Source organism: Danio rerio, chromosome 3 (genome assembly GCF_052040795.2).
Source record: "Danio rerio strain M-AB ecotype USA chromosome 3, GRCz13ab, whole genome shotgun sequence".
In the NCBI taxonomy this organism is placed as follows: domain Eukaryota; kingdom Metazoa; phylum Chordata; class Actinopteri; order Cypriniformes; family Danionidae; genus Danio; species Danio rerio.
In genome coordinates, this window is record NC_141023.1 from 34,902,501 (window position 1) to 34,917,385 (window position 14,885).

The following is a 14,885-nucleotide window of genomic DNA, read 5'->3' on the forward strand; positions in this document are numbered from 1 at the left end:
TTCATCTCAAAAAGCTTGATGTCTTGTTATTGCAGTGTTCTTCTAGGACGGGTTAGGTTCCATTTATTTGGACAGCTGTAAAACCTATTGCCTTGTTTTTTTTTTTGTTTTTTTTTTTATACTGGAATGTCATTTACATTGATTGCGGAATTGTATTATTGGTTTGAATATGATATAAAGCAATTTGTAGGTCTCAGTGCGAAGCCGTGTCAGTTGAAAGACTCTTGCATCACAGCAACGATTTAGATGACACTTCTTCGATTTGTACCATCTGTCATTATCCTTCTAGAGATTTGTAGCTCAGCTTTTGAATTATAAAGCATTATTCATGAAATAACTTCATCCTCAAAGCTTACTCTGGCTCTGTCGGAGGAAAGCAGGAATAATGGAGTTGGGGGATAAAGGTGCTTCCTGCTTGTTTATCGCATTGGTGAATAAGCAAGAAACACACTTGTGTGTTTTAAATGTTATGCAGAGACAAAGTTTCTAGTTTTAACTTGCTGTTAGTAATCTAATCACAAGTGTGCAGCTGAGAAGCAATACAGTTTCCATTTGGTATTAATGGAATAATTATTGGTATTCAGTAGAGCTGCATGCTTCTGGATAAACTGAGACTGAGTAACAGTACAGGTGTTATGCACATCTTATTACACTCAAAAAAAAAAAAAAACTGTTGAATAAACATTATTTAATCGTGGCACCCTTTATGCATCTAATGCAATCAAGTAAACCTGAACTGCTTTGAACATGTTGTATGAACACAAAGCACATTTGTAGATAAAACATGGTTTCAATATGTCAGTCTAACTTCTTAGCAACTAATTGACTCAAAATGTTTGTATTGTGTTATTCTAATTAAAATGATTCTAATTTACTCAATGTAACACTAAAGCTTCACTTTAACAAAATGATGTCTTGTTAAATCAGCTAGTAAATTTCTTGTTCAATATTGTTGTTTAAATTCATTCATTCATTTTCTTGTCGGCTTAGTCCCTTTATTATTCTGGTGTCGCCACAGCGGAATGAACTGCCAACTTATCCAGCAAGTTTTTTTTACGCAGCAGATGCCCTTCCAGCCGCAACCCATCTGGGAAACATTCACACACACACTCATACACTACGGACAATATATATTTCTTTTATTATAGCCTTTAGCAGGCACCAATCACATTTAAACAAATTTCTTCTTTAATATTTTGATAAAAAAAAATGTTATATAATATCCAAAATTGTAATATGTAATATAAAATGTATAAGAAACATTTAGCCAACAAAATTACCTTGGCTCTTAAAAAAACTGATCCCCAAGCAATACCTGTAGGACATTAACATCATTTTTTTTTTTACCAATTGAGTTTAAACTTTGGTACTCCTATTCAAAATGTAAAAGTATAAAATGTATAGGAAACATATAGCCAACAACATAACATGCATAATATTCAAGCTCTTGGGAAAACCAATTCCCAAACTGTGCCGAAAACACGCGGTGATACTTCTTCTTGTTGTTTTCGTATGGTGACATCCAAACGCACTACCGCCACCTACTGATATGCGCGAAGTGACTCTCCAGAGTGAGAGTTGTCGATTTGAAGCGTCTCAGTCTCATTGAATCAACATGTTCTGATCAAATTCATTTGATTATTTCTTGATTCAGTTTCAAATAACATGAATTAATCATTTAACATACGTAAACTTGATTTGTTCTTTTCAATCTGACAAATTTTTATTTTGTAAATCCAATACATGCCTAGTTGATTTTTTTGAGTGTAGGGAAGTCTGTAGTAAATCTTCTCCAAAAGCCAGAGGGCGCTCTCATGGAAACCCACAAATCATGATTTTTTTTTCAATTAACAGAAGATTGCATGTCTTGCTGGTATGGTACAGAACACTTTTTAATACCTTTTGACAGTGGAAACAGCCATAAAAGCGTACAGAACCGTACCATACCATACCACTCAGTGTAAACGGGCCAAATGATCAGATAATCTGAAGTGGTCAAAAATGGACATGCTCAAACTGAGTTTATGCACCTTCTGTATGTTTAGCATCATCTACTTTGTGATTTAATTGACAGAAACGCATCTTAAAACCATGTGTAACGTGAAAAGCCTAAGTGAACATCAAGAATGAAGTTAAGCAGGATTGTCATTTCCAGGCGGTATATTTAGGGGTAGGGAAGATGGATATGTCATGCTAAGTGAAGGGAGGAAGCACATACCACTGTTAGTTGTAGTGGGAGGCAGACTTTGATCTGATCTTCACACAGTGAAGGAGGTGATGTGTCAGATTAGGTGCGACACATGCGTTTTTCATCTGCTCATTTATTTCACAACTTGAAATAATGTGCAAAAATGTGCCCTGACCTAGTGCACTTAAGTACAGCCTTGCAATTTTTTGTCACTAAATATATAAATAAAAATGGCAAGTCAAATTTGTGAGCAATAAAGCTGTTTAGTCATGACATTAATTTGTCGGAGTAGGCCAACCTTGAAGGCTAATAGAGTGACGCAGTGATGACGTATTTTGTAGGCCAACACAGAATTCAGCATCGCTCTGAATTCTTTCCTCAGCAAAAAACACACAGATGTTTTCAATTCTTTTTGAAATATTGCAGATATTAGAACTTTTAGTAAAATACTTCCTCAGTTTAGGTTTGATTCAATGAGACTGTTAATGTATAAATGTTTGCAATGCTTATATTCTAAGCTGCTATTGATTATATTAAACAGGCTTAAGTCAGGGTGATTTTATGTTATGGTGGTGATTTTTTTTATTGTGATGTGATGGTGAGGTTATCAACCGTTAGAATGGTTTAATAATAATAATTTGCATTACAACCCAACCGAAAACTCATGCTGGAGCTACATCATCCAAACCTGAGAGGATAATTCACTACTGCCTCTCTCGAATATTTTTCTGGATTTGTATAGTTGGGTTTTTCACATTCTGAGTAAAGCAAGGTAAAAATACATTGAAGTTGTTTTGAGTTGTGGTAAACATAAATTGATAATACTTGGATGCTTCATTCCAAAAGATAAACCAATCATTAAAATGTGTAGAGCCACTTTGATTTTTTTTTTTTTTTTTCGGCACAAATTAGAGTAAAATGCAACCATTGGGTTGAGGGTTTGACCGTCAACCCGCCAAATGCGGGTAGATTTCAGCTGTGGTGGGTTAGACAGTCACTCCCACTAGCCACTTTGGCTGGTTAAAAATCATTTTTAATTTGAAGTTTTCTTAAAAAGCAATGTTAAGCAATAAGGATTGCCCAATGAGAGATGACAATAATAACCACAGCCCATTTGCTCATGCTTATTGAGCTATAGGTCATACAAAAACGTTAAATGAATGAGGAGGCATATGTGGAAATAAAACAAAATATAAATCAAGTCAAGCATGCCAAAGTCAAATTTATGTATATAAAAAATATTTTCCCAACAACAAAATTGTGGCTAGTGAATATGGCGAGTGGCAAGTAATGTTGAAAACTAGCCACGGTGACTGGTGATCCAAAAAGTTAATTTCAATCCCTGATCGGGTTACATTTCTAAATGAAAAATGTTATCTAAATGTTGCATTTGTCTATATTTTATCGATATTTGTGTTAAAACAACATATTTTTGAGTGTAAATATCCAAGCATTATTGAGCATTTAGATTTTTATTACAGATCTAATTCAATTTTCAATTTCAATTTTATTTATAATGCACTTTAAAACAACACAGTTGACCACAGTGCTGACAATAGGGCTTAATTCTAAGCATAGCACAAATAAATAATAATAAATAAATAAACATAAAATAAACATAAAATTCCAACATGCTGTAAAAGCCAATTTGATCAAGTGGGTTTTAGGAAGAGATTTAAAAACAGTAAAGGAAGAGGCTTGCCTAATATACAATGGCAGTCCATTCCAAAATTAAGGCGCGGCCATAGCAAAAGCCCAATCCCCTCTGAGCTTTCAATTGGTCCAGGGTACACCCAGGAGAAGCTGGTGGGCTGACCTGAGCGAACGAAAAGTAAGTGTAAGAGAGAGAAAAGCTCCGAGAGGTAAAAGAGGTGCAACACCATTCAGACACTTAAAATCCTGAAATGTACAGGCAGCCAGTGAAGAGAAGATAAAACCCGGGTGATGTGCTCATACTTGCGCACAGCTGCATTTTGATTGAGTTGCAGTCGAAAAATATACAGTAGGCTAAGACTGACTTCAGCCACTAATGAAAAACCCCATTTTATAAGCCTAAAGGAAAATCTTGAGGGAACCAGTGGTGAATTTGAGTGAGTTTGCATGATAACAATATAATAACTTTTTTTTTTGCATGACAGCAATATATTATTTTCTGGTTTTGAACAAAGTTGCATACAAATATCAAAATTTGAAAACAATAACTCCCCACGCATATCCATGACAAATTGCGTAAAAAGTTGTTTTATGGTCATGCCAGGTTAGTTGAAGGGTTATTAAGTATGTGTGTACATATGGCCCTGTATAGTCCACCAGTGTTGTTTTAGTTGTCAATGAGTATGCATCTATATAAACATGCAATCCACATACTGTAGATCCACATCCACAAATGTGCAGAGACAATAACAATATTGTTAACAGTAAGAAAACTTTTTCGGAATCCCAGAAACGGAAATCCATCTTTAAACCATTTCAGGCATCCAAAATATGGCTATTTAAATGAAAAGCCTAAATGTTGCCAGAAATGGTCAAAAGTTTTCCATTTTTAGAAGCAGCCCTTTAATCTTCTGGTTTTTGATGCCACAGCTGCAGCAGTCTATGCTGAATGGATCAAATCCAACGACAACTGTGATTCCTTCTAATTTCTCTTTCTTAACCGTTTTTGTTTGTATATCACTGAAATAATTCCAATAGAGTAGTTTCTTGAAAAATCAGACCTTAGTGGTTAAACTGTATGTTTAGTGAGTCACTAAAAGATGTACAATTATCACTGTTCATTTCACATTCAGTATTTTCTCAAGGAAAAGAGAATCCGAACAAGCAGCATTTTGGGAGGGAGGTTCCCAACTGTATTGAAAATTAGGTCAATGCAAATCGTGCAATTTTTAATTGTACTGCCATCAACCCAGTGAAACCAGTGATCTATAAAACTCTTCAGAATTGCCCATATAAAGGTCTCCATGGAGGAAATCATCAGAATTGTCTGTGGCTCTTTAAGGACCTTCCTGTTCTCCAGGGTCCGATTTTTCATGCATCGCTTCTTGCCCATATCTTTGCATATGAAGGCCTTAAGTAGCACATTGGTTGAGCCAGGGGCGCTGTGCGGGGAGAAACTCGGAGATTAGACGCGCGTCTCCGTCCATTCAGCAGCAGCGGCAGCAGCGGACAGCAGCCAGCGCTCCCTCCGCTCGGCTCCGCTCCCTCTGTGGGCGGTGTTTCAAACAAGCGGATTCGGGAGGAACGTGGGAGCTGTCATTGCTGTAAGACACATTTGCGGGGACCAGCATCACCGTTGACAGCAATTACAAGTGCTGGGATTTCTGTTTGTTTAAACGATCACTTCTTGATAGGTGCCTTCATAACATGCTGCTCCACACATGATCAAATGTATCTTGTTCATATTCGCCAGATCTGAAGGGGGAGAGACACGAGCTGATCATGAAGTGGGATATTTTACTCTTCTCTCGTGTTTCACAGTAAAATTCCGGATGCATCAACTGAACGAAGGTGTTTTCCGTTGGATTAACGAGGGACACTGTTTTTCATACTTATTCACCGTGCGCGAGCGCTGATTTGTTGCCGTTTTTTTTTTCGGGAAACAAAGATGTTTTTGTGAAGTCACATCGTGTCGTTCTCTCAGCCTAGTACCTCAATTGCAAAAATGCTGTGGTGCTGATGAGAGACTGCTCGTCTGTGACAGTTTTTCCACAGCCCACAATGAGAAACAAACAGCTCTCCGCGTAAGCGATGGAAACACTGTGAGGCTTCTTGCTGAACTTGAGAAGCAGCAACAGCGACTGCAACAGTCTCGACACCCCAGAAATCAACACATGATAATGGTATGGGCTTCTGAAGTCGATTGGAGCATGGAGTCCGCACACCAGGCAGGCTAGGAGGTTTTTCAATTTTTTGCGAGACGCGCTAAGAACCCTGTTTTAACCCCCCATCCTGAAATGAGGCAAAATGTTGATGTGTGACAGAGGAGTCCAAATGCTCATCACCACAGTGGGCGCTTTCGCCGCGTTCAGCCTGATGACTATCGCTGTGGGAACGGACTACTGGCTGTACTCTCGAGGAGTGTGCCGGGTCAAAAGTAATAACGAGAACGAGACGAGCAGGAAGAACGAGGAAGTCATGACCCATTCAGGGCTTTGGAGAACCTGCTGTCTAGAAGGTAAGACGTCTCATGTGCTTCTGAAAGTGAAAGTACTCCTATCTATCTATCTATCTATCTATCTATCTATCTATCTATCTATCTATCTATCTATCTATCTATCTATCTATCTATCTATCTATCTATCTATCTATCTATCTATCTATCTATCTATCTATCTATCTATCTATCTATCTATCTATCTATCTATCTATCTATCTATCTATCTCTTTTCTAGGATACACTAGCGTTCATTCTAATTGAGGATTATTTAATGTGACACATTGGAAGCACTACTAACCTCAATCTATCACCAGAATTTATTTTAATGCTCCGATATTTAGATCATTCTGAAGGGTTTAAGATAATTGAAGCTTTGTTGAAGTCACAAATCAAGTCATTTTAATAAGCAGTATGATGATTGCAGTCATCTTATAACTAATAGATCAGGGGCAAATTGTCTAATTACTCATGCACTTCTCTATTCAAAATAAGACGAACTATCATATCGATTACCTTATATTGCAGTTCAATAAAAGCACTCTATTCTACAAAAGTATAAATCGCTCGGTATTGCAAGCTGATAATGAGCAACAGAATACTTCGCCATCACTGTTCACGTCAGTGCAACAATTTTACCAATAAAGATGGCAATAAATCTGCTACTTGCATATATTCTACTATACTTTAAGAATGCTGGGTTTGCTTCAACCTATATGTGGGTAAAATATGGACACACCCAATTTATTTGTTAAATTTGAGTTAATAATTTAGTATTAAACAATTTAATATGGGTTTGCCCATATTGTACCCCACATTAAGCCCTAAAAATGATAAGAATATATTTATATTTGGTTGCATTGTATGTAGTCGTGAAACAGTAATCAGCATTCTGTCAATCATGGTTCTCTAAACGGACTTGGTTCCCACCTCACACACAGAGAAGCTTTTTAAGGAGAAATCAAAGTCAATTCAAACTACAAGCCTACAGCCTTACATAAGTTCAGTGAGCTGAACCAAACACCCTGTGGAGTTTTAAACCACCCTTTAATTCAAATGCGCAGCATATACCCCTAAAACATGATAAAGTCTTGTTCGTTTTGCTCATCCTTTTCCTCTGTTTTCCTCCTTATCTTCCCTCTCTTTCCTTGCCTTTGTCCTCTGGATGGATTCATTCTAATTCTGTGCAGTTTAGGTTTTGGCAGCCCTGACATTGCTTGACTGGGAGCGAAATAATGTACTTCATAATGTCTTTTCAAACTTTGATTAATCTCCTGCCCCAGGGAACGCAGAGAGGTGACATGACTGCAGTGTGATGGGAAGATCCTCATCTTTAATTGAAAGGGATGGGCGCAATCCAATAGATGTGGCCATGGCAGATTACACAAATCCAGTGATTGACTTTTCAGTATTAATTTAATTGAAGTGTATGTCACTGTCAGCCAGTGCACATATACCCACAGCCATTTTTGATCCACTTTAAACTTCAAAAAGATTCGCATGATTTATTTGCTTAATACCAACGAGGGATTGATCTGTTTAAGTAGAAACCTATCACTCTCCGAGTCATAGTCTATGCATGTCCGCACATAAATCTTTGAGGAAGGTAATAATGAGGCTTTCTGCTGGACAAGTCTGACCAGCCTCTCTGAATTTAACCTTCAAGTGTGTGCTGCTTTACAGCCGCTCAGTCTGTTCCTCCATGCCTGACAGCTTTGCTTTCTTGTTGATGTTGTTCAAAGTCAACATGGAATCATCTTTGACCCTTTTTACTTTCTTAATGCACATTTCTGGTTTATTGTGAATGATTCATCAGTACATGTTATTTTGTCCAAAAAAAATTTTTGACTTTACAGTCTTCAATCAAAATATCTGTATTTACTCTTTGTGGAAACAAATTTTCTATTTTTCTGACATCATTTAGGCCCTCCCACACACACCCCATCTCAGCAGTGTGTTTTCACATCTCTAGTTTAAAAAAAGTCAGGAAAGTTTGTGATTCCAGTTTGTTTTGGTGGGAGTGGCAAAAGAGGAAAGGGTTTGCATGAAAAGGGGAGTTTCAGCACATGCACAACAGCTGATTTTGACACCAGCAACACAAACACAGACGCAAGGGAGATAGAAATTCGGAGAGCAGCATTTTCAGCAGATCTGAAAGCTGTGTGAAAGTGGAAGACTTTCAGTCCATAATATTGTAGTGATCAGTGTTGGGTATAGGTTACTTTAAAAAAGTAATAGATTGCAAATTACTGACTACTGGAAAATTGTAACCTGATTACATTGCTAATTACTTGATGTAAAAAGCAATTAGATTACTTATAACTTTACTTTTAAGTTACTTTTAAAACATAAAATATATCTATAAAAATACAAAATATACTGCTGCTTTTTCAGTAATTTATTATTCATTAAAAACATTACAATGGGTTGATCACCGCAGCTTGACATATTCAAAAGACTTAAAGAGTTTGTTTAATACTTAATTGTCTCATCCACTTGTTCCAAACTTGTTTTTATTTTATTTTATTTTTTTACACAAAAGAAGAAACAAGTAAAACTGGATACCTGTAACCATTAAGCATTTTTTTTCTTCTAAAAACTATATTTGCAACATAAATAACACAATTACATTGACTTTAGTAACTAGTCAAATTTCACAAATTTGAAATGCAATTCGTTACGTTACTGCGCTCCCCAAAAATGTAACTTGAATACAGTAATGCTTTGCTGTTGAGCACATTACACCCAGCTCTGGTAGTGATATTACTGTAAGCTTAGTAACTAAATCATTTTGACTGAGGTATTTCTTTAAAAACTGAAAGTGTACTGCTGATAATACTAGCTAACTTTGCCATCTGAATAAACACAAACAAAGAGCATTGAACGCACACTTATCAAACCTGTAGAGACCGGTCGATCAACATGAACTGCAACCAAGATGAGTTCATCGATTTCACCATATTCACATTTGAAAAGCTCTTTGGTAAAAAATATTCCTTACAAACATATTTTAGTCCCGTGTTAGAGCACTGTAATCCACACATGTGAGTGGAGCTGGGCTCTCATATCAGGGAAATAGAATCAAAACCCCCTTTGCAGCACATTTAAAAACACAACCCTGACGACCCATGTCTCCAATCAGTTTTCACTTGTTAGCTAAATATATATGTCCTAATAGTGTTTTTAGCAGTGTGGGACATGTATATGACTGTCAACCGCTCAAAAATGTGTTTTGATGTTTCTAGACCCTTTAATGCATGGGTGTCCAAACTCTGTCCTGGAGGGCCAGTGTCCTGGAGAGTTTAGCTCCAACCCTAATCAAACACACCTGAACCACCAGCTAATCAAACTCTTACTACAGATACTAGAAACTTTCTGGCAGGTGTGTTATAGGAAGTTTGAACTAAACTCAACAGGACACTGGCCCTTTAGGACTAAGTTTGGACACCCCTGCTTTAATGCTTCCTAAATACACTTGCAATGTAACATGTTATCCATTAACACACGACGGTATGCATTTTGAAACAAAAGGTTTAGACAAAGTTCTATAAAAAGTCTCAAATTTCAGACTATAAGTTTTCTAAATAAGCCAAAATGATAAATGACTATAGATGTTTTACGTTTACTACTATGCATACATTTTCAGTCTGACATTTGCATTATGAGAGGCAAAAACAACAAAGAGGCTGAATAAAAATGGAAATTCACTTTCTTACAGTAGATGGAACAGCATAAACAGAGCTTTTTCCCCTCAATAACCACAGTAGACAGAGGCAGTTTAATTATAAAAAAATATCTTACATTACAAGCAAGCTCACAGAGAGCACTGGTGTTGTGACACTCATGCATGTCTTCACCACTGGAAGATGAAAACAGCTCAACTTTTCAGAATGTGAACTTTTCATTCAGCTGAGAAGCAAAAACTTTCACTTTCTCTAACAACAGTGAAAGCTCAGCCACAGTGGATGAACAGCGGATCCTTATCGTACTGTACAGGGAAAACCAGCACATTTTTATTTTATATTTTCATTAGATGACATAAGGTTGATTTAAATATATGATTATATATTAGCCAACTGTATTTTACTCTAGTAAATGCTACTTATTCCCCTATTTAATATGCACAATGTTTGATTTTATCTGATTATATTTAAGTGTGAATTGTGTACTGACTTAAATGGTCATGAATTTCAACAATTTAGACACAATATGTGTATGGCCTTTTTAGACGTCATTTTAAAACTTTTCACAAGAGACTAATTTACCTTCAGAGATGCATTCATAAAATGCATTCATACTTTAATTTGTATGATTTCTCTCAGCACTGAGGTGCAAAACCTCTTACTGCCTTCCAGCATGTTTTCAAGGGTAACAAAACCCCTACTGAATGCTCTGCACCATGGGACTGTTGTCAGCATTATTTAATACTGAACTGCCTTTATAAAAGCATTCTCTTATAATGGCCACTTTTCACAATACAAGTCTTAATTCATATATATATATATATATATATATATATATATATATATATATATATATATATATATATATATATATATATATATATATATATATATACATATATATATATATATATATATATATATACATATATATATATATATATATATATATATATATATATATATATATACATATATATATATATATATATATATATATATATATATATATATATATATATACATATATATACATTCTCAGTTTTTAATAAATTTCTCATTAAATATTCCTTCTTACTTGTACAGTTAAACTATGAAAGTAAAAAGCCAATTTAAATATTTAAAATATAAAATAAAAAAGATATATAAAATATGTAACTTTTAAATATTCTATTTTTTATATTTGTTTATATTGACATGTTAATTTATTTAATGTGTTGACTTGGAATCTTCATATACTTAATTGTACTTGTACTTAGCTGGATAGTTCATCTGAAAATTTTAATTCTCTCATTATTTACTCCCCTTATTTCATATATCTCAGAAATAAATATAAAATAAGTGTTCACTATCAAGGACCTTGCCACAACCGGTATTTGTGAAACTTTATTACAAGTTGTTTGAGAGAAGTAGGTAATAGTTATGAAGTTTGAGAAGAGAAGTATGGGAAGAATGTTAAACCTGCTGATCAGGTAGTCATGTCCAGGGAGACTCAGGTAGTCATGACCCAAGGAGACTAGTGCTTCGTCTAATAGGTGAAGGTGGAATGTTTAGAAGACCCCCCGATGCAGCCTGTGGAAGAGGAGAGGGATAGGGATTGGGATGGGGGGGGGGGTTGTGTAGAACGGATGCGTTTAAAGGGAAATGGGTGGGAGGGAGCGAGAATCTAAGTCAAACGGCTTAGGGAGGGTCCACTTTCCCTAAATAGTAGACGAGGGAAGCTGATTGGTTTAGGTGTGGCCCCGCTACAGAACTTTTGTAATTCCTAAACTCCGCTTATTTAATAAAAATTGGTAAATGATTTGAAGATTTCAGTTTTGTTCAATGCAACTGGTGAGATCTAAAGCAACTTTGGACCCTTCTGACTTTTAACAAATGGAAAACCGAACGAATGAATGAATGAATGTATGAATAAATATACAAACAACCACATCTTTCCTATGTTCCACAATGAAAGCCACAGTGTTTTGGAATGAAATTAAATGTGTAAATGATGTCAACACTTTTGGGTCATTTTTGGGTGAGCTATTCATTTGATTATGATATTTCGGGTGCTTATAATTTTCAACTAGAACCTTAAAAGAGAGATGCTTACACTCTGAAAAAGACAACAGAATATTGGTGTTGATTTAAAAGTGCCTATTGTTGCATGAAGTGCACAGCCTAAATGAGTACACCCCATTTAAAAAAATATATGTATATTTTTATTATTTATTTTTATTTTTATCCATTTCTCAGTGAACAAAACCGATTTATTAAACAGATATATTTATTAAAATAATAATTTAGTCACAGGACCTCTTTAGAAATTGAAAGATAATACAATTAAATTCTTGCAAAATATTGCAATAGAAAATTACAAACTACAACATTAACAAAATTGTATATATTTTTGTTACTCTCTCTTTTTTTTCTAGTTTAGAAAGTATATATTTAATATTTTTCCCCTCACACAAATTTGGGCGACAAATTTTTGAATCATTATTGTAAGTTATTTTGTTAGATAAGCTCCAGATTAGGCTTCAGTACTGACTAAACTATTGTATATGCACAAATACTGTAAAGCATCCTATAGAAAATATTAATGTAAATGAGAGACTTGTGGGTGGTGTACTACATGCTGAGCACTGTATCTTTGAATGAGCTATTAGTGTTGAGTAATTATACTAAAAGTTTGTGTCAGGTCCTGCTAGCTTTCTCTTCAGCTCCTTTACCTGTTCAGCAGCCAGGTGTCTTAAATGCTCCAGGTTGAGTTCATCAAGTACAGCTCTGTGTGCCAATATGGAAATGACTGTGTCTCTGCAGGGGGCCTGAACAGCTTCACTGATCAAGACTTCCTTGAAAAGCTGTGAATTGAAGTGCGACTTGAATTTTATGGGCCATAAGATTTGCTTTAGATCATGATTCCAACCACATAATTACAAATGCCAAAGGCTGATACAGTCATATGTTTAATGCAAACACCATATTGGTCCATTAGAATTCATACGAAAAATATGAATCAGTGTGAAGATGTGATTCACTGCATGCTGATCCACTGATTTCCATAAAGCACATAGTTATTAAAAGTTATTGCTTTTGTGTTCTTTTAATTTATTGTTTTTTCATGTATTGGTTTACAGAGACCCTTATGATATACGCTGCTTTTTGGTACAAATACATTTATTTGTTTATTTTTTGGAACATTAGCAGAGATCCATTTATCATAAATGACAGCAAAGACATTCATAATGTTTTAAAAGCTTTGTCATTTTTTGAACTTTATATTCATGAAAGAACATTATAATATAATGGCTTTCCCAGAAATATTGAGCGGCACAGCTGTTTTAATCATTGATGGTAATGATGAAATCCTTTTTCTTGAGCGTCAAATAAGCATATTAGCATACTATGGATTTCTAAATGGTCATGTGACAGAAGAAAGCTGAAAGCTCACAAGCTGAAAATTCAGCATTGCAATCCAAGAATAAATTGCATTTTAAAAGATATTAAAATGCAAAAGTATATTACAAAGTATATTACTTTCACTGATTCTGTGAAGGCACAAGATTATTATTTTAGATAGTATTATTTGACTATAACCTGGGAATGAATGTGTAAAGTATGTATTAAAATAGTTTGTAGCTTTGTTAATAATGTTTTATATCAAGACGTAAAACCCAAACAAAAGTGATATAAAAAATTAAAGATTTAGCTAGACGGATGGATACTATAGATAGAAAGGAAGGAAGGAAGGAAGGAAGGAAGGAAGGAAGGAAGGAAGGAAGGAAGGAAGGAAGGAAGGAAAGAAAGAAAGAAAGAAAGAAAGAAAAAGAAAGAAAGAAAGAAAGAAAGAAAGAAAGAAAGAAAGAAAGAAAGAAAGAAAGAAAGAAAGAAAGAAAGAAAGAAAGAAAGAAAGAAAGAAAGAGAAAAAACGTTGGCCCATTGTAACTTGATTTGGTCCACTGTCCCATCTGCGGGGAGAATGAGAATGATGGAGTGGGTTGAGTCAAATTTAACACAGAGCCTTTAACACAGAGATCGTCATTTGTAATTTGACGTAATCTTTTTTGCTTGTTTTATTGCTTTTTATTTACTTTATTTAGAGCAAACTGAAATGAAATGTTTCAATTAAATGTTGTAAATGGATCTTATATGGTTTTAAAATGTAAATACTGTCACTCGACAGAGAGGACTGTAGAAGAAATCGGTGAGCAAATAAAGGCAAAAACTATGTATCTGTTATAAATCTGTTTTAAATAAGATTGTTTTGTTTTTACTGTACTAAGTTCATTATAAAATGTCAACAAACACTAAAGGCAATGTTATCTAGTCATAGTTAAAAATTAATAAAATAATTAAATATATTACAAGTAAATAAATACTTATATTTCACTCTTTCCACTCACTTTCCAGTAAATGTGTAAATATTAAATTTTTTACTTTAGCCTTCAAACAAGACAAGCACAATAAGAGATGAATCATTCCCATATCACTAAGATTGTCTTACTGTAATAACTTCATTCTAAAATGTAATAAAAATACTTAAGGCAATGTTTTCTAGTCATTGTTAAGCATTTAATAAATAAATTAGGAAATTACTCATGACAACTATTCACCTTCGGCCCACTAGCCGCAATTAAGTGTGGTTTTTGGCCCTTCACAGGAAAAAGTTTGGGCACCCATGCGATAGATGGATGTATAGATAGATAGATAGATAGATAGATAGATAGATAGATAGATAGATAGATAGATAGATAGATAGATAGATAGATAGATAGATAGATAGATAGATAGATAGATAGATAGATAGATAGATTTGAAAAATGTTAATGGTATGCAGCACCTTTTCGATATTAAATCAATTAAATTTTTTTCCTTCCCT

At 34.8% G+C, this 14,885-nt stretch overlaps 1 protein-coding gene across 2 annotated transcripts in view; it reads left to right on the forward strand.

Annotated features, from left to right (window-relative positions):
• Nucleotides 1-14,885, forward strand: part of cacng3b (calcium voltage-gated channel auxiliary subunit gamma 3b) — a 106,951-nt gene that overhangs the window by 22,747 nt on the left and 69,319 nt on the right. Inside the window, exon 1 of one of the 2 annotated variants that reach the window (XM_087244815.1) lies at nucleotides 5,323-6,359. The exons of the other annotated variant lie outside the window; for it this stretch is intronic. Coding sequence (XP_087100941.1) covers nucleotides 6,149-6,359 — 211 coding nt within the window. The 5' untranslated portion in view covers nucleotides 5,323-6,148. Of the gene's footprint in view, nucleotides 1-5,322; nucleotides 6,360-14,885 lie in introns of those variants that run through there. 2 annotated transcript variants of the gene reach the window in all.